The sequence below is a fragment of the Carcharhinus amblyrhynchos genome, chromosome 30, assembly GCF_965287045.1.
Source record: "Carcharhinus amblyrhynchos chromosome 30, sCarAmb.v2.hapA, whole genome shotgun sequence".
NCBI classification, from domain to species: Eukaryota; Metazoa; Chordata; class Chondrichthyes; order Carcharhiniformes; family Carcharhinidae; genus Carcharhinus; species Carcharhinus amblyrhynchos.
The window spans coordinates 22,919,843-22,947,833 of NC_137353.1; the positions used below are offsets into that span (position 1 = coordinate 22,919,843).

General features: G+C 39.5%; 2 protein-coding genes across 3 annotated transcripts in view; one reads left to right on the plus strand and one right to left on the minus strand.

Moving 5' to 3' along the window:
* zmynd12 (zinc finger, MYND-type containing 12) overlaps window positions 1–6,642 on the plus strand; it is a 33,514-nt gene extending 26,872 nt beyond the window's left edge. For both annotated transcript variants that reach the window (XM_080215263.1, XM_080215262.1), the window contains exon 8: window positions 1,434–6,642. In XM_080215263.1, coding sequence (XP_080071389.1) covers window positions 1,434–1,595 — 162 coding nt within the window. In that variant the 3' untranslated portion in view covers window positions 1,596–6,642. The remainder of the gene's footprint in view (window positions 1–1,433) is intronic.
* Window positions 6,643–10,071: 3,429 nt separating this feature from the next.
* Window positions 10,072–27,991, minus strand: part of rimkla (ribosomal modification protein rimK-like family member A) — a 78,082-nt gene continuing 60,162 nt past the window's right edge. The window contains exons 4-5 of the mRNA XM_080215108.1: window positions 27,716–27,919; window positions 10,072–18,542 (exon numbers count right to left, since the gene is read on the minus strand). Of these exons, the coding sequence (XP_080071234.1) occupies window positions 18,052–18,542; window positions 27,716–27,919 (695 nt within the window). The 3' untranslated portion in view covers window positions 10,072–18,051. The remainder of the gene's footprint in view (window positions 18,543–27,715; window positions 27,920–27,991) is intronic.

A 27,991-nucleotide genomic window follows, 5' to 3' on the forward strand; every position in this document is an offset into this window, starting at 1 on the left:
CAAAAATCAAAGAGATGAGCAGGGGAACATCTACAAAGAGAGCAGACATGTTTCAAGTGTGCAAAATACCTCAGATGTTCATTTGCCTCTTTACCCCACAGATGCCTTTTCTTTAGAATCAGTAAGGCGGCATTGGTTATCAAACAAAAATAAGCCATTTTTTAGAAACTCAAATAAGGAAACTTAGTGTACTCATTTGAATGCAGGACAGTGCAATTGCCTAGGAAGGCTCCGAAGTCTCTCACGAGACTCAAGGTTACCCAAAGTGCATAATTCGTTCAGAGGTAAGAGGAGCTCCAATCACATTTCTATTGATCTATATCTGAGCTGAACCGAGACAACTAAACCAAGAGGAAATTTTTAAAGTTACTTCAGGTCAAAATTGCATTTTTATTAGGTACAGAATCAGCACATTAATGAGTCTTTAAAGTATATCAAAGGAAAACAGTGCAGGAATTTTCATGCAAATCATAAAAAGGATGAATCCATTTCAGATCATTCATGAAAATGTTAATTTAAAACAATTAGTTTTTTGATTTGAGAAATATGTATAATTGCGAAAATTGGTAGAAAAATCAAGTAAATCTCTTTAGTGTTATAGCCAATCCCATTTATAAGAAATCTAAGGTTTTGAGTACCATGGTAACATCTTGGACAAATTCCTGCAACAGTAGTTACAACAACAGTAAATTCATTAAACTCTGGAACATGTGAAAGTATAACTCATCCAGGTTCATTTGTTCTCATCACAATACAGTAGTGGTTTGTCAACAGTCTGTATCTTATCCTATTATATATACAAAAACTAATTTAGCAATTAGCACAGGATTATTGACCATAGTTAAATCAGGATATAGAAATGTTTTCAAAAGAAATCCTAAAATTCACATTGCCCTGTCTTTAAAAGCCATGATACTGACAACATTAATGCAATACACATCCTTTATAAAAGTAGGCTGATGATCAATTTTGTCACATATTTCAATGATGTGTGTGCCCATATTGGGATGATCCACCATCTCCCCACCCCCCCAAAAACCAGCTTGAGAGTCCAGAGTGAAGAATCATTGTTTTAGGATAAGGGGTAAGCCACTTACGACAATGAATGAAGAAACTTCCCCTCATGGGGGAAGTGAATCTTTGGAATTCTTTATCTCCTAGCGCTATGGATCAGTTAATGAGTCAAAAGATGAAGGTCTGGGAGCATTAAAGAAACAAGACGTATGGAATAGTGCAGGAAAGTGGAATTGATGTAAATGATCACTCAGAATCTTACAGAATGGCAAAGTAGGCCCAAAGGGTAATGCACAGCCTACTCTTGCTCCTATATCTTATGCTTTCGTAAGGGCAAGAAAGGTCCATTAAAAGCATTGTCCTGAAGAAAGAATCATTCCTTTAATTCTTTTAATACAATGTTGTCTCTTTCCTTATAGGCAGTTGAATATGCAAAACTGGCTTTAGAGGACAGCCAGTCACTTTCACACAATGAGAAAGAGGTCGCCAGCATCTCACGTATTCTCGAAATGGCTGAAAAGGCACTTTCATATCCTGGAGGAAAGGGACCATCCCCATATGCATGGGCTAATTCATGCTAAAATTTTCCATGCCTATATGTGTCAGTGTAAAAATAAAAGGAGCACTTGTTGCATTTTTACATACTCACTTGGCAGTGGTTAAAAAAAAGTTAGAGTTGAACAGAGACTGCAGTAAATCCAAAGGATGCAAGCTTCAACTGTGACAATTAAAAACTATCACATAGCAAATAATGTGTCACTGCATCAAAAATACTTATTTATGTAGCACCCTATGTTTCAAACATCTCGTCAAGTGATTTATTCTGTGTGGTGATTGGTGTGCAAATACTGCAACCATTTTATGCACAGAAAATTCCCACCGTGTGAAAAGTTCTGCAGATGGTAGAAAAAACAGGAACAGCAACATAAAGGGTACAATTCTAAAAAGGGTGCAGGAGCATAGGGAGCTAGGGGTGAATAATAGCAAAATACTGCAGATGTTGGAAATCAGAAACAAAAACAGCAAATGCTGTTTAAATTCAGTCGGTCTGGCAGTATCTGTGGAGAGAAACAGAGTTAACTTTTCAGATCTGAATGACCTTCTGCAACACTATGGAGTTAGTGCACAAATTATTGGCAGGTGCAAGTGGTTAGAATCTGGATTGCACTGCCTGAGGGTGTAGCAGAGACAGATTCAATCATGGCTTCCAAAAAGCAATGGGATAATAATCTGAAAAAGAAACATTTGCAGCTTACAGGGAACGGTGGGTAACTGGGACTAGTCGAATCGCTCTTACAGAGAACCAGCACAAACATTGCAGATTGTCTACACTGTAACCATGCTAGATTGCTATAATGCAAAAACTGCAACCATTTTATCTGCTGCAAAATCCCATTAAACGAACTCCCAAATACTCTTTATAGGTTGACGGAGGCACATTGGCTTGGATACCAAAAATCTCATTACTCTTGGAAATATCGCTGTGGGTTTGTGAATGTCCATCAGAACTAACAAACCAGGTTTTAGTTTAACATAATATTCAAAGTCTAGCATCTTCAACCAAGCAGTAGTTGTGCAGTACTGTTCTAACAGTCCAGGTGATACGTAGGGATGTGTAAAAAGTCAGCCAAAACAAACAAAAAGCTGCTGACAAGTATATTTTACCAGATTAAGAGCTACAATTACATTTAGGAACAGATCAGTACCCACCACAGTAGCTACTCAATACATGTAAACTAAAGTTCAATTTATTTCCATTCTCAAAATAAAAATAGATTCCTGCAGTAGGCAATTTCAATACAGTATTTATACTTTGCATAATAGTAGCAACTGAGATGAGTATACACATTCGGAACTTATCGATTGTATATCCAGTAGTTGGCAACGTAATGTGTTTCAGCAGTGACACAAAACTGGCAGAAGTCATTTTGTTTCCCCCAGGAAATTTATTTGACTATCGAAATGCCAAAATTGAACCCAATCCTGTCCCCACCTCCTGTTCTAATGCCTCACTGACTGTAGGTTGCAAAAAGGAACAACAGAAGGAAGTACCAAACCCATGTTTGCTTACAGGACACTGATAGCTATAGCTAAGCTGACAGCAGTATATCATAGATGAGGTGTCTTGCATGTCTTCATCTGACTAAATTTGCCCAACTAATTGGGGGAGCACAGAAACTACAGTAAAAACCCAACATTGTCTCCCAAATTTATCCATGATCTCATTCAAGGGTCACCATGCCCCCAACCTCCCACCACCCTTATGCCTGTGGTCCTCAACAAACTTGGTATTGACACTTCAACAGGCTTTAATCCTTAGTATCAACATCCTGGAGATCACCATTGACCAGAAATTTAACTGACCTGTTGTGGGCACTGTATTTATGTGGATGCTCCAAAGTAATGCACTTCCTGATCCACCAACGCCTTTCCATCATATAAAAACACAGGAGAGGAGTGTGATGGAACGCTCACTAGTTTCCAGAAGGAATGTCGCTTTAACACTCAAGAAGTTCGACACCATCCAGGACAAAGCCGCCTTTCAAACCCTGTACCTGTCAAATTTGGCAACCCCGTGCTTGGGCAGCAATCAACATGACATCTCTTGGGCTGCACTCAGAACCCAGGTAGCTGCATGTAACACCCGGGTCCAGGGTTGCCACATTCCACTGATTTCATTCCACGTAGTATTTTTCCTACCAATGTGACAAGTGATATGCATGTAAAGCAAGGGCAAGTGAAGTGAGATGTGTGCTGATTGCTCACAACATTGATTGTGAGAGCCATCACTCGCTCTGAGTCCAAAGTGTAAGTATTCATTTTGTTTTACTATTTGAAGTTGATGGTTCTATTAATATATAAATGAATAAGCATCTTCTGAAATATTCAGTGCATTTTAAATGTATTTAATCTTATTCATAGGGTCATAGTTAGTGATCAAACCTGATTGTAATCTTGTGACCCACTGAGATGAAGGAGGGCCACTCGTTAGCCTGGGTTGCCCATTACTGCTCTCCCACCCAGAAGACAGTAGGCACTTGGAAAACCATCTCCTCACATCAGCATGACTCGGAAACATTGTCAGTTTCTTCAGTGTCATAGGATCAAAGCCCTGGAACTCTCTCTTAATAAATAGTACTGAGGGAGTACCTTCACCACATTGGCTATAGCAATTCAAAGTAGACGCACTACCACCTTTCTAAAGGCAATTTGGGATGGGTAACAAATGTAGGCCTTACCACTGAAAAGAGAAAGTAATGATTAATAACAATGTACGAGTAAAACAGTATCATAAGGACTCAAAATGCAGCTGCAAAGACCAAGTGAGAATTAAGCAGGGTGGGAGTTTTTTTGACAAAGATACAAGATGCTTCTTTGTCCATTGTAACTCAGTGTTGACGGTTGTAGCTATAGCATAAAAATGGTAGTATAATCACTGTATATGTGTATGAATATTGATTGGGTAACTGTACTAAAGTATGAAATCATGTTAATTTGTGATTGATAAATGCAAATTGACCATTGTCTCCATAATGGTATAAGAATGATGTACTGTAGTTGATCAAGAACCTTAGAGCCCATCTTGTATGGGTATAGCTTCCCTGCTTCTGTTCGAATAAAACTGGTGAAAAAGAAACAGGAGTCTCATTTGGTCTCTGCTGAATTGGAGGGTAGATTCTCTTTCTTTCAGTGATGTAATCTGCATGATCTTCACAGTCCTCTGTGAAGGCGGAACAATGATCTGGTGAATGTTGTTCCATTTGAACGAGTACTCGCTGGCAGTTGCATCAGGCAAGATTGGAGGTCCTACAGAGCCAGTCCAAACTCTACATCCAAGATTCAGGGGTGCGTGTCCAGGCAGGGAGGAGCAGTGTGTCCCTAATTGCACAAAGAAAGCACGCTTAAAATGGCAGTGACCGAGGAAATGGAACTGAAGTTAGTCAAGTGGGAAGCAAAGGGTCTATGTCACTTAATTTTGCCCAGGAACATTTTCTTTCTCTTCCCTGGAGCTCATGATCTGGGGATACTTTTGACACATTAGGGGGAATTTTCCTGTCCTGCCCATCACAGGAATCGTAGCAGATGAAGGGGTAGACCATGCAAAGGTTCGTTGACATCAGGCAGGATTTTCCAGTTTAGGGGCGAGGACAGCCAGAAAATCCCACCCATTGCGTTTATCTAATAGGAGTTCAAATTTCTAGGAGTGCCTGGAATCATGTGTGACTGAGTACTGTGTGTTCCATGTTAATGTAAGGTTTATTGCGGATTTGTGAGATCTCATTGAATAGCTAAATGTAGAAATTTTAAGCAGTCCGGAGAAATTTGGAGCATGATAATTTTATTGTGGTGGCACATCATCCCCAGATAAAGACAAAAGATTTTGCAGGTGGCAATGTGAGTGAGAATGTGTTTGAGATTTTGAATGAACACAGAATTGGAAATTGGCTTAAATGCAACAAAAATAAAGTTATAATGCATGAGAATGAAGGATCCTTTTTATTTTAGGGATTATGAGTTGTGGTGCTCTCTTTAAGAGGCTGTAGCTGCAACAGAATGCTGAGAATTAACTCTGAAATTTACAGGCTGTTTTATCATCGTTTCGGGCTACATTTGATAACTTTTTTTTGGAAGGAATTAACCTTGGGTTTTTAATTACAGGCATTTCAGAAGTTTAAAAACAGAACCATAATTCATTTTAGTTATCGTTTTAAAGCACATACTATGTTTCAATGCTTGTGTATGGATGAATTTTGTGTTGTATGTTTCAAGCTTTCATATTTTTCTGTCTGATATTGTGACTTACTGATAGTAGCTTAAAGGATTCAAGTAAAAATCCTAACAAAAAAGTGAAATATAATTTTAAAAATTTCAAGTTTAAAAGTTAAAAGTTTATTTATTGCAAGTAAGGCTTACCTTAACACTGCAGTGAAGTTACTGTGAAATTTCTAGTCGCCACAATCCTGGCACCGTGAGGCAGTAGTGCTAACCACTGTGTCACCATGTCATCTACATAGAACATAAACATGGAATTGTGTTTACTGGCCAGAATCATAATTCCAGAATATTTTGAAAAGTTTTTGGGAATTTTAATCCCAATCCAAATTCACACATAGAATAAGGTAGTTTTAATTCAAAAGGGTTGATTGGAATTTGGGGACATTTGGTCTGATTAGGACCAATCCAGTCTGGGGTGGCACAGCCTCACAGCGCCAGGGACCTGGGTTCGAATCCCAGCTTGGGTAACTATCTGCACGTTCTCCAAGTGTCTGCATGGGTTTCCTCTGGGTGCTCTAGTTTCCTCCCACAGTCCAAAGATATGAAGGTTAGGTGCATTGGCCATGTTAAATTCTCCCTCAGTGAACCCAAACAAGTGCCAGATTGTGGCAGCTAGGGATTTTCACACCAACTTCATTATAGTGTTAATGTAAGCCTGCTTGCAACCAATAAATAAACTTTACCTTTTTAGTGGGTTGCTGACGGGTTAAAAACTGTGTACGGTTTAAAGCAGTTTTTCCTGACACAATTTGTTACAAAGAAAATGGAAAGTTTTGAGATTGGATATTAAAGGAAAAGTGTGGAAGAAATGATTGTTGAATAAAAAAAGTTCCAGAGCGTGTTCTTGTTAAAGGGTGGTGACATAACGACAGCAAAAGAGAAAACACTGGAAAATCTCAGCAGGTCTAGCAACATCTGTAAGGAGAGAAAAAAGTTGACATTGAGTTCAGATGACCCTTTGTCAAAGTTTTGTCAATGAGTCATCTGGACTCGAAATATCAGCTCTTTTCTCTCCTTACAGATGCTGCCAGACCTGCTGAGATTTTCCGGTGTTTTCTCTTTTGGTTTCAGATTCCAGCATCCGCGGTAATTTGCTTTTATCCAGTGACATAATGATGTTCATCTAAGAACTTTCAAACAAACAGAATTAACTCTTGCCTGCTAACAGCTGAAGCTAATCACAGCTGAAAAGCACTGATATTTTTACAGTAGTTGGGAATTAAAAAATTTAAGTTTCTGAATTGTCAGATATGTTCAGATGAATTAACCCATTTTGCTGTGATCAAATTGGATCTTCTGTCTTTCTTTTTATGGGTAATTGCAAGTGGAGCCAGACTTGCAGAGGCTTCAAGACATTTGAGAATTTATCTTCAGTTTTCCAATATCACAACAGTACTCGTGAATGAAAGGCTTTGTTTTTTTTTCCAAAATACACAAAAATCTTAACCTATACAGGACATTTGTTAATCCTAGAAACAAAGTGCTTGAGTCTAGGACATCTGGTGTACAGGCCACACTCTGGCACCTGTTCGGGTCAACTAAGGGAGAATTTAGCATGGCCAATGCACCTAACCTGCACATCTTTGGACTATGGGAGGAAACTAGAGCTCTTGGGAGGAAACCCATAGGCACTGACCAATAAGCATCTAATTTTTTAAAACAGCCAATCCTGAGCACAAGAAATTTAAAATTGATGGATTAGTTATTGAGGGAAAATACCTGGTTTTTATAGATACAAGAACAACGTTTATTTTAAAGAAATGAAATAAACAATGGAAACTTGTCAGCAAAACAACAATATCATTTAAATTTGGAACAATTTTGAGATGCGTAAAGTGCAATGTAATTTAGAGAGTTATGTTTGAAAAATTATAATGTCATCTGAGATAAAGAAGCAATCAAAACATATTAAATGCCTAGAATCCAGTAAAAATGCTTGATTTCTGTTTTAAAGAATATTTTATTAAACTGCTAACCTCTCCAGGGCTTGTGACTGGAATAGGCTAGTAGCCAGTGAAATGTATCAAACTCGATTGCATTAAGTAATTGAGGGTAGAAGACAGAGACACAAAATCACAACATCAACTGGGGAACTAAAACATTGGATGCAATTCAATGCAACATTTCAATTTGGGCAGCACTGCTGCCTCACAGCACCAAGATGCTAGGTTCAATTCCAGCCTCAGGTCACTGTGTGGAGTTTGCATGTTCTACCCGTGTGTGCATATGTTTCCTCCAGGTGCTCTGGTTTCCTCCCACAGTTCGAAAGATGTGAGGTTAGGTTGACTGGCCATGCTAAATTGACTCTAGCTAGGGTAAATGTGTGGAATTACAGGAAAAGGCCCTAGCTGGGATTGTGGTCGGTACAGACTTGATGGGCCGAATGGCCTCCTTCTGTATTGTAGGAATTCTATGAATTGAGTATTGATGTATATTCTAGCAAAAGGAAAGTATAAATGAAGCTAGTAAATTGAGAACTTTCTCTTGATGGTGCTTCATTCTTGTCTATACGTGTTTTTTTTCTCTCTACACTGAATTCACACTGTTCTAAATTCCCAATACCTACACCACACTCAGGTTCTGAAGCAATCAGAATGCGATCTCTCCACTGCTCGTACGCAAAAGCTCATTGATTGTTTTCAATAATCCCTTAAATACAGCTCAGGTGAGCTGAAGTGACTCTCACTTGTTATGCTTCAATAGTATTCAACACCTCGTGAGACCCTAATCAGGCTTGAGGTGATTGACAGTTAACTTTTAACTAAACTATTGAACTTACAAAACTTAAAGAGACTTACCAATTCAGTTGCCACTGTGTTCCAATTTCCCGATACCCACACTCACTCTGGCTGCGTCACACTCTGAATGTGATCTTTCCCTCGTATCATGCGCGAAGCTCGAGAGCTTGAGTTAGGATTGTATTCGGTGGAGTTCAGAAGAATGAGGGGGTATCCCATTGAAACCTATAAAATTCTAATAGGACTAGACAGGTTAGATGCAGGAAGGATTTTCCTGATGGTGAGAAATTCTAGAACTGGGGTCAGGTCTGAGGATACAGGGTAAACCTTTTCAAACTTAGATTAGGAGAAATTCCTTTATTCAGAATGGCAAGCTTGTGGAATTCGCTACCACAACAAGTCGTTGAGGCAAAACATTTTTAAGAAATTAGATATTATTCTTGGGGCAAAAGGGATCAAAGGATATGTGGGGGAAGGCAGGAACAGGCTATTAGATGATCAGCCATTATTGTAATGAATGGTGGAGCAGGCTTGAAAGGCTAAACGGCTAACCTGCTATTTTCTGTTTCTAAAGGAGGGGACCGAAAAGGAGAAAGTAAGGGTTCATAACTATGTACTAGTAAAATTGTATTATAAGCATTTATGTTGCAGCTGCAAGACCATCTGGAAACTGAGTAGGGTGGGAGTTTTCTAATGCAGATAGAGGATTTTACTTGTCCATTGTAACTCAGTGTTGAAAGTTGTAGCTAAAGTGTAAAAAGGATGGTATAATCATTGTATCTGTGTATGAATATTGGTTGCATGACTATTAAAGTAGGAAATCATGTTAATTTGTGATTGGTAAATGAAAATTAGTTATCTATATAAATTACAAGAATGATGTATTGTCGTTGATGCTTAGACTCCATTTTGTATGGGTATAGCTACCCTGCAGCTGCTTGAATAAAACTAGTGAACAAGAAACAGGAGTCTCAAGTGAATGTGCAATTTCAATGCCACATGAATTCAATATAAAACAAAGTAGTGCACACTGGTACAGAATTTATTTTTTTGAAATACATGTAGTGGATAAATCTGTTTTGGTTTGACACATATCAAATACAAACTATCCAAGTGTGTTATCTATCTCCAAAGGTGAAAGCAAACTTTAGTATGGAGAACAGCAATTTTAAGTTTTTCTTTGCTTGGTAAATGAGTGGAAGCATTATTAGATGGAACTTTTCTCCACAAGTGACAGAACATCTGCCAAATTATACTCACTCCCCTTCTCCATCCATAGTCCCTGCAGTTCAGTTCAGGGTCATACACGACTAGAGTAAATACAAAACACACTTCTCAATAAAAGTTACACAACTATTTAACGCGAAAATTTTACAAGAAATCCTGGTAGGGAAAAGGCTTTCCAGGAGGCTGTTTCATTGTAGGCAGCACATGAAATATCCTGTTGTTGGAATAACCTTCACTTATCCCTCTTTTAAAAAAAATGAAAAAAAAAACAAACAACTCAGTTTAATAGATTGTTTTATTTCTATGAATCATTTTTATTACATTCTAAAAAAATGAAACGTAAGTATATGTACAGTATTCACCATGATCAATGTGACTAACACCACATCTCCGCCTTTCCAACCATTTATTCAAGTACCAATAATTGGCCAGTTTCACTGGCAATTGGTCAGTTTGCAATACTTGGTAGGAGTTTCACATTCAACCTAACAAAACCAATGAACATCTATAAACTTCAAAATGAGATTGGCAAATAGCCTCGGGCTGATTTTTTAAAAAAAGTTTGGTACTAACCCAATATTTACTGATGTTCAAAAGATCTAATGTTTCATAGTTAGTAATACTGATGTTAAAAACCTAGCATGGGATCTTTCTCTTCATAGATCCACTAGTCTGGCTTTATACTGTTATTATTTAGTGCTGCAGAGGCTGAAATATAGAAGGTACAGGAAAAATACCTAATGCAAACTGAGAATATAAGCATGCAGCACCATAAGATGCTGCACAAAAGATGAGCAGTGTTTTACGGCCCGCTTAATATTGTGCTTAAATTATGTATTCTCCACAAACCATCACAAATATTTCCTTTGGTAATAAACCAGGAGCATTTAAATGAATAGATTCCCACATTTCATTTCATCCTACACTATTTGAAAATTCTCTCTCCTTGAGCCAAATATTTAAAATTGATTTGTGTATATTTAAAACTAGTCAGAATTCTAGAAGCATGTGATTGTAGATGTTTCATATTGATAATTCTTCAGTTCTCTGGGCAGTTCAAGTTACAACCACTTATCTATGAAAACTATGAATGTCAATTTATGGTTAAAAATCCATAGTTAGAAAACTAGTTAGAATACTGATGTCTAGCAATTCAGTTTGCCATTCTAATGGTCATGAAACACCTACCAAGCATTCTCAATTTCATTAGTCCTTCAAATTTTCAAATACTGCGAGTCAGTCCACTTACCAGTTAACCACTCTTGAAATCTGTACAATCACCAAAGACATGCATGCTCTCACTCTCTCTCTCTGATGCATACACACATAAAGGGAATGCATAACATATAATACAAGTCGTAACCCACAGCTGTACTATAAGCTTTTCCAAAAGGACCAGAATAACTAAAAGTTTGTGTCCTGATGATAAAAGCAAAAGGCTGATACACATTATTGGACACAGGTTAGCTTCTGTGGGATCAGGAGTCAAAACTGAATTACTACCATCAGAAAATGAGTTACTATTTGCTTTATACCTTTGGGCTACAGTCACGGCTGTCAAACAAACAGCAATACAATCTGGCTGTGCAGGCAGCATGTCAAGAGGCACCAGATTTGCAAATGGAAAATTCCTTGCTTCAGTCTCCTTAAATATTCAAATGACAGTTTAGCAAAAAGCTACTTAATAACCAATAGTAAAAATAATTTTTAAAAAATTTCTAATAAAGTTTATAAAATATCCTGTGTGACAAAAACGAGAGAAGTTTACAATAGTTTATAAACTTGCAAATTCTAGCTGCCCTCTGGACAAGATCACAAAAACAGAAGATAATATCAGGCCTATAAAAATTTTTCAGCTAAGATATAAAGGTACTTTCAGTGATGATCACCACCTGTCTCCATGCCATCCAAAACTGCAGCCCAAGGGTCTAATGAATTATTTAAAACAGAAATTGTTTTCTGTATTATTTAAAATATCACGGTCAACATTTTTACAACTTCCAATAGCTTGATGCTGAAGAAGTAATTGTACATATCACCACGGCCAGATCTTAATCACAGCCCTCATTGCAGTATGTGCAGGCACAATGTATAACCAATGATGCATACAGGGAATACAAACTGCTGGCTGAAATGAGCCGCCTTTTAAGTTACTATACCTTAAAGGAAACAACTATTAACAGTTAATTTCCATATCTAAGGGACATTGATCAAAATGGCAAATGCTGCACTTAAAAGTTGTTAAACCCAATAAGTTAGTGCATTTTTACCCAAATTATTTCATAAAAGATGATTACAAATTTTTGGGCTTTGATAATTCAATCCAGTACAGCTATGTCCCTAGTGTATGTTGTCAAGGATACCTGGTTGCACAACTTGTACTCCAACTCGTTTTTGACTATTGCGTCAAATACATTTGAACAAGGCACCCACTCCTGCATGCACACAGTCACGCTTATACATAGAAATCAACCTTGCTCTAAATACAATGTTCTACAGAGAAACAGTTAGTGAAACCGTCAGTAAATTCAAACTTCACAGCTGTACAGTTCAATGCATTGGAACACTCACAGCTTATTCATAAAATGTACATTTTCAGACCTTTCCATCCCACACCCTGCCCCAATGTTTAAACAACATGGAGCCTTTATGAAATAAGCAGTAAAAGCATAAACTCAACAGATTTTGGATGTTCAAATATTTTTTCTCTCTTAAATACAAGTTAAATTTAATTCCTAACTACATATGTATAATATTCTACTCATGCCTGGAGAATGGGGCAGGGCTGTTTCTCCTGCACTCCCTCAATAGGTCTGCAAACACAATGGAATGTCAGGATTGGTGAGGCTGCCTTACTTTTACACTGTACAATGAATTGCTCTCAAATCTGTCACAGGTATAAAGGCCATGTTTATGTTTTGGTAAAAGATCTACGATTGAATTTGAAATCAGGAGACATGGTATTGGTCTTATTTAACTAGTTTTGTTATTGTGCTAAAGTTGGCCCTATAAATTCATCGTACATTTCATGTATTGTGGAAAGAATATTTACTAGGTAAAATGATCCTTATTCATCAGACTGAAGTGAATGCCAAGATTCTGCAATAATATTTCTGCTCAAGTGCTTAAACAAAGCTGGAATGAAGAGAAACTGGAGGAAAAAAAGAGTCAAATCTCTTCCCTCACCTCCCATATAAAAAACACACACATTCCATTCTGGAAATATTGGTAGGGGGCAGTTTCAATTAAAAACAAACTTTGGTATCAACATGTGTCAAGTAAATTATTTCATTAGTACACTGATTGAATGCTGGCTAAAAGGCTGGCAGATTTAGTCAGTGTTTTGCGTGAGAACAGATTTTGTACACATCATATATAGTATCATATAGTATTCACTGATCAAAGGTCAAGCAGATATATCTACGACACTGATTTCTGAATTCAGAGATCATATTTAGCAAAAGATCTGGGGCTGAAGGAATTCACGTTCATGAAAAAGGTTCTCATAACGTGCATGGCTCAAGAGTCACAGATTTATTGAAAAACAGCTATATTTTCTTACTACAACAATCTGGGGCATTGGTGAGAACACAGAGTATCGCATGCAGTTTTGGTCACCTCACTTGCATTGGAGGCAGTTCAGAGTGTAGGATAATGAGATGTGACCTTACTTAAAATTCTGAGGAGACTTGACAGAGCGGATGCTTAAAGGATGTTTCCCCTTGTGGGTGAATCTAGAACTAAAGGGCACAGTTTCAATATAAGATGTCTCCCATTCAAACAGAGATGAGGAAGAATTTCTTGTCGGTGTTTGGAATTCTCTCCCACAGCAAGACTGGATCACTGAATATATTTAAGATGGAGTTCGGCACATTTTTGATTGACAAAGGAGTCAAAAGATAAGGGGGCCAAAGCCACATCAGATCTGCCATGATCTTATTTATTGGTGGAAAAGGCTCAAGGGCCAAATGGCCTGCTGCTATTTCTTATGTTTTATGCTCTCCCTTACCCATATTACTGGTTTATAAATAAAGAAAAAACTTATTCTAAATTTGAGATGCTTACTGTAAATATCTTAGCAGCTAAATTTTCTGATGAGTCATCCGGTCAGCTTCACTTGTTGACGTTTAACATATCTTGCTCTGACCAGGACACAGCATGTGCATAACTACTATATTAATAGCAGTTATTTGTTATAATTTTCTGAAGTTTAAAAAATATATTTAAAAAAAAAATCAGCAAATTCCTAAATTTACCAAAACAGGTCAGTGGACAGAGCACCAACAAAAAACACACTTTCCCCAGGCCATTACAAAATACTTTCAAGCTTTGAATCATTAAAGCTTCTTCTCCCACATCCCTCACATTAATCAAGGAAATTAAGTGCGCTCAATGAAATTATATGGCATCTTTATTCGAATATGCAGGTTTTTCATCCTCTTGCATCTTTTTAAGTTAACTTGCAAACTATATTACACTGAGAATAAGCAGATTTTCCCAGTTGTGGTTTTCCCAACAGTGTATATTCCAATGTTGGACTAGTGCTACCATCTACCTCTTGATCTACAACACCAACACCCACCCTGCTCATCTAGTCAACTTGTCCAAATACTTCACACAAAGACAGCTAATATTCTCTCATTGCTGACAGCCCGTATCACTCGAAACACAGCTCGTTATGAGTTAATTACTGGCAGAGTCTGTGAACATGTTCACAGGCTTCATAATTCATTCTTCTTCCCTCAAAGTGGCAAGTGTGTTATTCAAGAAATGCCGTTGCCACTTAAAATTTTAAACGACAGTGAATTATAGGGTAACCTGAGAGCTACTTTGAAAGAAATATCAAGACTAATCCTTTCCTTTTGGTGTTTGGGCCGGATAGTGTGTAAGGGAGAGTATAAAAGTTCATATTTAGTGCTTTAGCATTTTCTATCTGACACAGAAATTGTTCAATTTCCAAAGCATAGCTGGCCTTAAATTGCATTTCTCATCTCCATCTTAACCTCTTTGAAGACCAGGCTTTTTGCTGTGTGACAGTTGCAGTCAAAATGGCTTCTGGCACTTCACCCCACATGGTTATTCTTCATGTGCAAGGATAAATCGGACACTGATGATCTGTTAAGAGGCCTGGTTTTGTCCTTTTGCTAGTGTTCACAAACACTTCCATTGAAGTCAATCCTCACGCCCCTCCACCAGACCAGGCAAAGTTAGACCACAAGCAGCATGCCTAATAGGAAGTGTACAGGGATTGCATGGCTCAGTGCCAGAACGTGTGTTGCTTTCACAGAGAACAGTACGTAAAACAAAATTTGAGCATCTGCCTCGAGAAATTTAGTGAACAGTTTAAGTGATGCATAATGAGCCATGTATCCTTGGATTCTGAGCTGCATAGAAGTATATCCAGGGATTTTCAAGTCACTGATTTTAAAGCCAGCAGCAACTGGAACAGAGTCAATCAGAATATTACACAGAAGCCTCTCAACAAAGTAGATAAAACTTTGAATTTTGGATCTTAATTTTCCAAAGTAACCTTGTCTTAAAAAAATGCAGAAAAGTTTATAGAAAATAGTTGGGAATTGTTCACAGTCCATCTTAAAAGTTAGAAGCCAGTGTGTTCATTGATGTTAAAAGGGTGGAAAAAGAAAAGTGCTGCAAACTTTTTAGCCAAGCTCTCAGAGTCAATCTTAGTTTGAAGTCCCTTGAATTTTTGTCAACGTAGCATTCCATGTTGGATAACTGGAGCTGTTCCAGATGGACTTGCTTTAAATCCAGGTCAGTAAAGTTTCCAAGTGCAAAATACACTGAAAACAGAATGTACGCAATTCAGCAGGCTGCCTTGTACAGTAGTGTTGCTAAGCATGCCCACCTCTGCCAGACTGCCTTTACATTAATGGGAACCACATTATTTAGGAAACACTTCTGGCCTCAACTGAATTACACAAGCAGCTCATTGTTGAGCAGTCAGAGAGATGTCTTACTTGTAAAAGTTCATTCATTTAATTTAGGTACCTAGAATCTGCAGGAAACACAACCAAACTGAGATGTAAACATAGATTCTATGGCCAAATCTGCCCAGAATTTCAGGTTCTCACAATCTCAATACATTATATGTTTTCAATACTGCAAAACCAATGGCAACATCTTTTTTAAATTGACTATTTAATGGCTTAAGTTTAGTTAACTATACTTGGTTTTTGATTTTACAGTAATAGCTAACAGTTTAACACCTAGCTGTTTTACTTAGCTTCTCATCAAATGAAATAAGACAGCTCGGACTCACTCGATAGTGAGCGAAGCTGGTGGCTATGGTTTTAAAAGGTCCAGTATGATCACGAAAGCTGATGCATCAACAAAAACTGCTGAAACTGGGTTTTCCCATTTAAAATTAATTTTAAATTACAATATTGTATATCTTAATCTGTTTATGGTGCCTGTGAACTTCATGCTTGTTGACCAATACATTAACTGCTAAAACACACAAAGTCCCCAAAACTTAGAAAAATTAGGAAACATACTGAAATGTTTAAAAGGGAAAAAAAAACAAATGCTGTGTCCATCATTCTGGGAGATACAACTTGTAAATACAGAAACCACCTTCTTGTAAATACTGACACTACATTTGTTTTAAGAGAGGCTCAGCATATTGCAAGAGGCTACAGCTGGCTTCTGCAAAGTCAAAAAGAGCACAGATCAAACCCTATACATTACATACTTTGTAGATTTCATCTGTCTAGCAATATCCAGCATATAAACATTTTCTCCTCTGAATCACGTCAAATGACAATAATTTTCAAAATTCTTATTAATTTACAGTTAATCCCCAGGAATTATAATTTTGCACTTCACTTGAAAAACTGGATCAAAAGCTTCTGCAAAACCAGCTGATGAAAGAACGGAGATCCTCCAAATGTATTTCAGGCTTAGCAATGATGCTAAATATGAAGAGTCAGGATACTAGGGACAAGCTTCAATAGGACAAATGGCCTTCATCTTTCTTTGATTATTGTAATATAGCATTAATATAAGTAAAATTATAACAGGGAAATGGAAATGGGGTGGGGGGAGCAACACAAAGTGGCAGCAAATCAAAACATTTACAACATAAACCAACTTGGTCATTCATGAGTCAAAATGACTTCTGTAGAATCTATGGGCTAGAATATGTAACAGAAATATTGGGGAAATAAATATGTCTGAGGTTGTTTCCATGCAATCACAAATCTGAGAAAAACTATACTTTGTCAATTACATCAACAGAAAGGTTTCAATGTTATAGCCAAATTTTGAGCTGAGAAGATTATCTAATTCACCTTCAAATGCAAAGAAACTACACGTTGATGATCACATTGTCTCAATATACATCTTAACCTAGCCGAGGCAACCTCATGTACCAAATTCCAAAAGCAGCTAAAAATATTAAGGGACTAATCATCCAGGTTCGAATGAAATTACTTTTGATGGATGTTTGTTTATTTTCTAACTGGTATTTTAATGTCACTGCCCAAAGATATCTTTAGGAGGGAAAGGAAGAGATAAGAATTAAGTCTTGGCTTGTGTCATTTTTTGACATGTACTGGAATTTTAATTGATGTTCTCCAATTCCTTCATTCTTGCACTTTTGGCAAGGATCAACTAAAACATCCCAGCTTTGAGTTACCAATTGCTCCAGAATAAAAATGGGTTTTTGCACATCAATTCAAACTGTTCTCACCAAAATTCCTGAAAAATATTAGAATCCTGTGAAGTAGACACCAACTTTAGCAAATAACACTGCTGTTGTAGCAGATAATATAAAAGGAATATATGAAACAGCTATTCTAAGGAAGTGAAAATATTATGGAGGCACAGTTCACTGATATTGATTCCAAATGCAGCATGTTCCTGACTTCAACCATGGTACCACAGGAAGATGTCAAGCAGAGGCTGTACATTTCCCAACAGGGACTGATAAAGGGTCTCCTCCATAACATTAACCAGACCACTGTTTTTAGCCGAGGCAAAGCCTTTCAACTAAGCAACTGAAGTTGTATTATTGTGTTACTGAAGTAAGTTTATCAGTACCTAACTGCAACCGCTGCCCTGGCCCCAGTGAATTGAGGCTAAAGAACCCATTGCCCAGGAGTGAGTTAATGGCTATAATGTCATTCAGGGTTATTCAACAAACCCAAATTTGATATAATTTATTCTCATATTAACCATTGTCCTATCCATCAATTCTTTTACCCTTTTATCTACAGTTCAGCTAGAAAAGCTGCCCTGTTTGTTATACCTAATAGTAGAGATTTCCCAGCCCCACTCACTCACTCAACAGTTTCATTTCAGTGTTTATGAGATTGTTCATGTTGTAGCCTGACTCAGGCAGTACAGTCTGCATGGAAGGAGCAGTGTCAGAATCCCTGACCTCCACTATTTCAGGGTCACTCTCACTAGAGCTTGATCCCACACTCATGGTGAACACACTCTCTGGGATGGCACTGACTGAAGCCCCCACCTCTGGCTCACTTGTTTCACTGGCGCTTGAAACTACAGAAAGAAGCGACATCTTTCTGGTCAGTCTGCTTGGCAGCAATGACAGGGCATAGTCCGCTATGATACCACTTACATCCAGATTGCAAGCTTTATCAAAGGCCCTGAAACCCACATTTGCATTGGCTTCACACACTACAAAAGAACCGTCATCTTTCCTCAGCAGATCGATACCACACACATCCATGCCCAAGATATTGGAGACCTGGATTGCCAGCTGTTTGCCCTGCTCACTCAGCTGATGCATCACACCAACACCTCCTGTGAAACACAGAAAAAAACAACACCAGTTTAGAACTTGCAAGAAAATTGAAAATTTTTAGTGAATAATAGAGAGGAGGAATAGAAGTCTTCCAAAATGATTAATTAAGATTTCTATGTAACACTCAGGAAACTTGACCTGGAATCTTTGCTGGGAAACATGAATTCAAAGTCTCTACTGTGACACTACTGCACCTTTAAGAAATGTTTTTTTTTAAATCATGTTCTCAGCCATTTGTAAGCTAGCCTTTTGGTTTCATTGTGGTATGGGCTGCCTGCTTAGATATCCTTTTATTGCTGCTCAAATGGTTTAAATGGGGTTTTGTTTATTTTTACTCTGAGTCTAAAGCATTATCTGGAAGTTTACAACCTTTTGAATTGTTAGGGAGAAGATGACAGGAATTTGTTTCCTTTCAGTTTGGTTCAGAGTCATTCCCGGTTTTCAAGCTACAGGCAAGTTTTCTTTCTCTTTCTCGGCCCGGTATTGTAAATTCAGCTGGATGGCTGGGAGGTGATCTTCTTGCCTTCGAGTGAAAATTCTGCTGTTTGCTCGATAAAAGCTAAAAGCCAGCAGGGGCATTATCTCTACTTCAAGGTCTGATGAAAGTTACAAGCCTTAGAAGTCAGAGTTTCAATTCTTTAACCAAAGGACTAAGTTCCAGCATCAAGTCAGCATTCTTATTTTCTGTTTTAAACCTGTGGCAGGTGTGTGTGTACAAGGAGGTTTGTTTCATTGGAACAGTATTTAGTTAAGGTTTATACAATATCATGATTGTTTTCTTCTTGTTGGTAATTGGTAAAAGTTATTGCTCTTTGTTAACTGTATTTTAAAATAAACTTTGTTTGATAAGAGCTCCGTAGTGTGTCATTTGAATCACTCCTGAAGTGAATTCCTAGCCAAATTCAAATGCAAAACTTGTGGTCCAGGCTGACCTGGATTAGGAGATGGAAATGCCGGCACCAGCGTTGGACTGGGGTGGGCACAATAAGAAGTCTCACAACAAGAAGTCTCACAACACCAGGTTAAAGTCCAACAGACTTATTTGGAAATACAAGCTTTCTGAGCACTGCTCCTTCACTCACCTGATAAAGGAGCTGCGCTCCAAAAGCTCGTAATTGCAAATAAACCTGTTGGACCTTAAATTGGTGTTGTGAGACTTTTCACTGGATCTGGATTATAACTCCATTCATTTTTCTTTACAAATACCCAGACAGCAATCTTCAACTCCCAGATAGTAAATTTACATTTAAACAGCAATTTTTCCCAACTTGAAAGGAAGAACAGTCACTTCTCCTCCAAGAATGTTGCCAACTACTGAACGTAACAACTTTCCCAATTTTCCTACTGGTGTCTTAAACAGTTTATTTTTCGAACTACCATCTCCCTCATCTCTGCAATGCTGCCAAGAATTCATTTAGTAGCAATCTTTAGTAACTCTACTATAATCTCCATGATGCTCCTGCTCCCATAGGAGTGCGAGGTCATGAATTTCAGAACAAATTAAGAATGACAAAACATGTCCAAGGAAGTATCACCCACAACTTGGGAGGGAAACATGGAAGTGATGAAATTCTCATCATGTTGCTGTCCTGTCATTCTCAATGGTAAAGGTCTCAGGGCAGAGAATGGTTGTTGAACCAACCTTACTGAATTTCTGCAACAGACATACATTCCAGCCTTGTAATGTCAGTGGTAACAGGAGGTGGATATGAAGTCATGACATGAGCAAAAATCATGCAGCTGGATCCTGCATACAATCCAGTCTTTTGTGTACATATCTAGCTGTACTTATATGTTTGGGTGGGCTTATCTACCACAAACTTGATTGGAGCCTTATAGATGGAGGAAAGACTTGTGATCAGGAGGTGAGCCACTTATTAGAGGTTTTGTCCTCTTATAGCTATGGTGCTGACATGGCTGAACAGGTTCAGGTTTGGTTCTTGGTGGCTCTGAACCTGCTGATAACAAAGTTACTGTGAAAATCCTTTAGTCGCCACACTCCTGCGCCTAGTTGGGTACAGAGCGAGAATTTAGCACGGCCAATACATCTAATCGTCCCATCTTTTGGACTGTGAGAGAAAACTGGAGCACCTGGAGGAAATCCACGCAGACCCAGGGAGAACATGCAGAGTCCACACAGACAGTGACCCAAGCCAGGAATCAAACCTGGGTCCCTGGTGCTGTGATGCAGCAGTGTTAACTGTTTTCTTTCTGGAGATGGCTACTACCTAGAATTTATATGAAACAAATATTACCTGCTCTCGTCAGACCAACCTTGGATCTTGTCCCGAACCTGATGTAGGTTACTGTGATGCTGTGGCACTCTAGCATTGTCCAGATATTTCAGACTTTGTTTTGGAACTGAAGGTTTTTATTGATAAGAGACTATTTACAGGAGCTTCAGCTCTAGGCTGCCCTGGAGTCATATTCTGGTCTTTATGATGATAACTACATGGCTGCCGTATGATTCTGCCTGAGAGAGGATTCCACCCTCTGGGGTGATCACTCATTCTCCATTCCCATTGGTTCCACAAGTCAGGTGGCTCACTTCTGCAGTGCTGTCTTAAAACAAGACAGACACCACATACAAAATCTTTGGTGTGGGCTTCTATCAGGAGAGTTGAACTGAACACTAGAATTATCAAACAGTCCTGCTTCAATGGCATTACGACAAGAATGAAGGTCAATGATGAAGTACCTGAAGAAATTTATGCTGAGGATACTTCCCTGCAGAAATCTTGTAGTAATATCCTAGGGCTCTGACAATTATCACCTGATAATCTACTATTTTTCCTTGCATCTGCCACAATTCTACTTACCACAGGATTTTCCCTTTGACCACTAGTAACTTCATACACACTGTCCAATGTGTGATTAAACTGTGCCTTTAAGAAATGGATTTGTATCATGGTTCTTGTGAAGGATATGTTAAGATTCAACTCTGGTTTACAGTGCCGATCTATCTGCTCCAGGCAACCCACATTCTAAGAATGCAGAAGAATAATTGATTCCAATTACTGGGGTGTTTGTTTTAAACAGAGCTAATGCAGTTTTGTTTATTTTTTGAGGTTGTCCTCTGGGTATTAGAGTAGGGTTTAATTAGGTTGATTGACAAGAAAGTCAAGTGCTAATGGGAGGATCTAGACTTAGAGACTTAGAGTTTCAGTTTTACTCTATTTTTTCCTTTGGTTTGGATTACAGTTGTTCATCATATCTTTTGGCTAAGATCAAGTGTAGTGTGGACTTGCTGTGCTTGGTTGAAGTCATTAGATTAAATTTCAGCTTCATTTGAAGCAATTTTTAAAAGCGGCATCTTGGCCTTTTGGCAACTGAGATCAAGCCTTGGAGAAGGAGCTGTTCCTACTCCAATCAGCTTGGATCATGTAGATCAAGCTCAAGACAGGAGGTGGGAGCCCTGTCTTGTCGGCTTGGATCGGGAATGTCTCAACTTATTGAGACTCTGAATTGGACTTGATTGGATTGAATTGGAATAAGAACAACAAAAAGAAATCATACTATTATTCACAAGTCCTTTTTTGTTACTTGTTGTCTGTTCCTTTCATCCTGCATCATGAACACTTTATCATTTCATCCTTCCTATTTTTCTCCCAATTACAGAGTTTCTCTTTTTCATTCTCCTCCCTCACTTGCTTATTTCTATTTTTTCCCCCAATTCCGACAAAAGATCATCTCCATGCATTGTTAATTGTGGCTCCACAGATGCTGTCAGATCTGCTAAGTATTTCTGTTTTTAGTTAATTTCAAGCATCCACAACATTTTATATTGGTGAATGCCTGGCACTCGCTGTCGGAGATGGTGGCGGAAGCAGATTTTTTAACAACGCTCAAGATCATAGAACCCTACAGTGCAGAAGAGGCCCTTCGGCCCATTGAGTCTGCACCAACCACAATCCCACCCAGACTCTACCCCATATCCCTACATATTTTACCCACTAATCCCTCTAACCTAAGCATCCCAGGATACTAAGGGGCAATTTTAGCATGGTCAATCAACCTAACCCATGCATCTTTGGACTGTGGGAGGAAACCGGAGTACCCAGAGGAAACCCAAGAAGACACGAGAAGAATGTGCAAACTCCACACAGACGGCGTCCCGAACCGGGACTTGAACCCAGGTCCCTGGAGCTGTGAAGCAGCAGTGCTAACCACTGTGCTACTGTGCCACCCAGCAACTGGATAGATACACGAAAAGGCAGGGAATAGAGGGGTATGGACCATGTAGAGGCAAGAAAATATTAGATTAAAGCAGCATCTCTGTGATGGCACAGACCTGGTGGGGCAAAGGCCCTGTTCTTTGTCCTTCAATTTAGAATAGAACAGTTCTTAGGAAGGCACAACACCAGTTATCTATATACTGTTAATTTGCGCAGATCAGTATTGAAAACAGTTAAATTGGAAAGATCACCTCCTATTATTTTGGAATTTGTGTTTATGGATTACATTTAAAGACATAGTAACTCTGCAAAATAATTGCAAAATTGAAAAACAATTAATAGGTACTATAAATAAACACGTTATTCCAAATGTGGGTTGTTCCTGGCTAGTTTGGATTAACAACATCCAATATATGATCAGCTTACTCCTCAAATAAGTTACTTCTTTAAAAAATAAAGTTTTCTGGTTTGGAGATCATAGAGCAGTTGAAGGAGGAATTATTTAATATTATAACTTCTAGAAGACACATTTTTGATGCAATGCCCAGTATAATCAAGAAGCCTGCCTAGGTCACGTAAAGCACAATTAAAGTGAATAGGCTCCTTCCAATTACAGACCCAACTTTAATTCCAAAACTCAACCCCCCACCAATCCCCCCCCACCCCCACTTGCTCCCTAATCCAGCTCCCAATTGTCCAACACCAGACCAGCGATCAGACCTGGGACTTATATAAACATAGAAGATAGAAGCAGGGGGAGGCCATTTGGCCCTTCGAGTCTGTTCCGCCATTCATCATGATCAAGGCTGATCATTCAACTCAATAGCCTAATCTACTTTCTCTCCATAACCTTTGATCCTGTTCGCCTCATGTGCTATATCCAGCCGCCTCTTGAATACATTCAATGTTTAGACATCAACTCCTCACTGTGGAAATTAATTTCACAATCTCATGAATTTTTGGGTGAAGAAATGTCTCCTCACCTCTGTCTTATATGGTCTATCTCAAATCCTCAGACTGTGATCCCTGCTTCTGGACTCCTCCACCATTGAGAATATGCCCTCTGCATCTACTCTGTCTATCCCTGTTAGAATTTTATATGTCCCTATGAGATTTCCCCCCTTCACTCATCTGAACTCCAGCGACAACAATCCTAATCTAGTCAGTCAATCTCTCCTCATACATCAGTCCCGCCATCCCCACGATCAGCCTGTAAAACCTTTGCTGCACTCCCTCAAGAGCAAGAACATCCTTCCTCAGAAAATGAGACCAAAACTGTACACAATATTCTAGGTATGGCCCACCAAGGCCCTGCATAATTGCAACAACACATTCCTGCTCCCGTACGTTAAACCTCTCACAATGAAGGCCAACATGCCATTTGCCTTCTTTACTGCCTGCTGCGCTTGCATGCTTACCTTCAATGACTGGTGCTCAAGGACACCCAGGTCCCACTGCACACACCCCTCTCCCAATTTACAGCCATTCAGGTAGTAATCTGCTTTCTTGTTTTTTGCTTCCAAAGTGAATAACTCTCACTTATCCAAATTATACTGCATCTGCCTTTTATTTGCCCACTCACCCAACCTGCCAGATCATGCTGATGCATCCTTGTTACAGTTCATCCTCCCACCCAACTTAGTACCATCTGCAAACTTTGAGATATGATCCATTTATATGGTGCAAAGGTCTGTGACCTCTCGGACCGTGTTTTCAGGATCCTTAAGGGGGAGGGGGATCAGTCACAGATCGTGGTGTACATCGGTACCAATGACATAGGTAGGAGAAGGGATGGGGATTTAAAACAGGAATTTAGGGAGCTAGGGTGGAAGCTGAGAGCCAGGACAAAGCACGTTGTCATCTCTGGTTTGTTGCCAGTGCCACGTGCTAGTGAGTTGAGGAACAGGGAGAGAGAGAGAGAGAGAGAGAGAGAGAGAGAGAGAGAGAGAGAGAGAGAGAGAGAGAGAGATTGCAGATTAACATGTGGCTGCAGGGATGGTGTAGGAGAGAGAGTTTCATTTACATGGATAATTGGAGCACATTCTGGGGAAGGTAGGACCTGTACAAACAGGAAGGTTTGCACCTGAACCAGAGGGGCACCAATATCCTGGCAGGGAAAATTTGCTACAGTTCTTTGGGGGGATTTAAACTAATTTGTCAGGGGGATGATAAAATGAGCTATAGTCCAAAAGCCATTGTTGAAAGTTGTGAGATACTGAGGAAGATATCAAGGTCGCAGGAGCATACAGGCAGACAGGATGGTGGGTCAAAGTGTATCTACTTCAATGCAAGGAGCAACCGGAATAAGGCAGGTGAACTTGGAGTGTGGATTGGTACTTGGGACTATGATGTTGTGGCCATTATAGAGATACGGTTAGAACAGGGACAGGAATGGTTGTTGGCAGTTGCAGGGTATAGGTGTTTCAGTAAGAGTAGGGAAGGTGGTAAAAGACGTGGAACAGTAGCATTGTTAATCAAGGATAGTTTAATGGCATTTCAAGGGGGATCTGCCTACTGAGGTAATATGGGCTGAAGTTAGGAATAGGAAAAGATCAGTCATGTTGATAGGAGTTTTCTATAGGCCCCCAAATAGTAATAGAGATGTGGAGGAGGAAATGGCAAAGCAGATTATGAATAGGTGCGGAGGTCACAGGGTAGTTATCATGGGTGACTTTTACTAGTGACCACAATTCGATATCTTTCATTATTGCAATGGAGAGGGATAGGGTCACACGGCAGGGCAAGGTTTATAATTGGGGCAGGGGTAATTATGATGCGATTAAGCAAGAATTAGGGAGCATAAGATGGGAACAGAAACCATCAAGTATGGGTACAAATAAAAAGTGGAGCTCGTTCAAGGAACAAATACTGCGTGTCCTTGATAGGTACGTCCCTATCAGGCAGGGAGGAAATGGCCGAGTGAGGGGACCATGGTTCACAAAGGAGGTTGAATGTCTTGGTCAAGGGGAAAAAGGAAGCGTATGTAAGGATGAAAAGACAAGGTTCAGTCGGATCGCTTGAGAGTTAAGATAGCTAGGAATGAGTTAAAAAAAAAAGGGCTTAGGAGAGCTAGGAGGGGGCATGAGAAGTCCTTGGTGGGTTGGATCAAGGAAAACCCCAAGGCTTTTTATTCTTATGTGAGAAATAAAAGAATGACCAGGGTGACGTTAGGGTCAGTCAAGGATAGTAGTGGGAACTTGTGCATGGAGTCAGAAGAGATAGGTGAGGCACTGAATGAATACTTCCCTTCAGTGTTCACTAAGGAGAGGGGCCATGTTTTTGAAGATGAGAGTGTGGTACATGCTGATAGGATGGAGGAGGTAGATGTTCTGAGGGAAGATGTATTAGCAATTTTGAAAAACTTGAGGGTCGATAAGTCCCCTGGGCCAGATAGAATACATCCTAAGATACTCTGGGAGGCAAGGGATGAGATTGCAGAGCCTTTAGCTTTGATCTTTGGGTCCTCACTGTCCACAGGGATTGTGCCAGAGGACTGGAGAGTGGTGAATGTTGTTCCTCTCTTCAAGAAAGGAAATAAGAATGACCCTGGTAATTATAGGCCAGTTAGTCTTACTTCGGTGGTCGGTAAGTTAATGGAAAGGGTCCTGAGGGATAGGATTTATGACCATTTGGAAAGATGCAGCTTCATCCAGGATAGTCAGCACGGTTTTATGAGGGGCAAATCCTGCCTCACAAATTTGATTGAATTCTTTGAGGTGGTAACTAAGTGTGTAGATGAAGCTAGAGCAGTTGATGTCGTATACATGGATTTTAGACAGGCGTTAGATAAGGTTCCCTATGGTAGGCTCATGAAGAAAGTAAAGAAGTGTGGGATAGAAGGAAATTTGGCCAATTGGATAAATAACTGGCTGTCTCATAGAAGACAGAGGGTGGTGGTGGAGGAAAAATTTTCAGACTGGAGGCCAGTTACCAGCAGTGTACCACAGGGATCAGTGCTAGGGCCTCTGCTATTTGTGATTTTTATCAATGACTTGAAGAGGGGGCTGAAGGGTGAGTTAGTAAATTTACTGATGACACCAAGGTTGGTGGAGTAGTGGATGAGGTGGAGAGCTCTTGTCGGCTGCAAAGAGACATTGATAGGATGCAGAGCTGGGCCGAAAAGTGGCAGATTGAGTTTAACCCTGATTAGTGCAAGGTGATTCATTTTGGTAGAACAAACTTGAATGTGGATTACAGGGTCAACGGCAGGGTTCTGAAGACTGTGGAGGAACAGAGAGATCTTGGGGTTCATATCTGCAGATCTCTGAAAGTTGCCATTCAAGCAGATAGAGCTGTGAAGAAGGCTTATAACATTTATTAACAGGGGGTTTGAGTTTAAGAGTCGTGGGGTTATGCTGCAACTGTACAGGACCTTGGTGCGACCACATTTGGAATATTGTGTGCAATTCTGGTCACCTCATTATAGGAAGGATTTGGAAGCATTGGAGAGAGTGCAGAAGAGATTTACTAGGATGCTGCCTGGTTTGGAGGGTAGGTCTATGAGGAAAGGTTGAAGGAGCTGGAGCTTTTCTCTTAAGAGCGAAGGAGGAGAGGCAACTTAATAGAGGTTTATAAGATGATGAGGGGGGATAGATAGAGTGGACGTGCAGAGACTATTTCCTTGGGTGGATGTAGCTGTTACTAGAGGGCATAACTATAAAGGTTCATGGTGGGAGTTATAGGAAGGATGTCTGGGGTAGTTTCTTTACTCAAAGAGAGTGGTTGGGATGTAGAGTGCACTGCCTGCTGTGATAGTGGAGTCGGGCACTTTAGGAACTGTCAAGCGGTTATTGGATAGGCACACGGAACATAACAGGGAGTGGGATAGCTTGAACTTGAGTTTGGACATAGCTCAGCACAACAACGAGGGCCGAAGAGCCTGTACTATGCTGTACTTTCTATGTTCTATATAGCTGAGTTACGCAAAGTCTTTACCAATGATGTCACTGGGGAAGCCACAAATCATCAAATATTACCCACAAAGTGCAAAATCTCACCTAGTGAGCAGTTGCTTTGCATTCTGCCATCAGTGGAGCAGCGCAGCATTGCACCAATCACACGGCCTCCCACCATGACCACACGGATATCCTTCCCATGAGATTCCTTTACGTACTTCTGGAAAAGGTATGGGGCATCATGCCGTATCAGGTGAGATAAGTCAGACAAATGATGCTTGTCCCGTGCCAGGAACACTGCCTTCCCTGAAGAGGACAACATAGAGTCAAAACTCCTGTTATGCCACAATAAATGCTATTTCTTCTCAGGCAATAAAC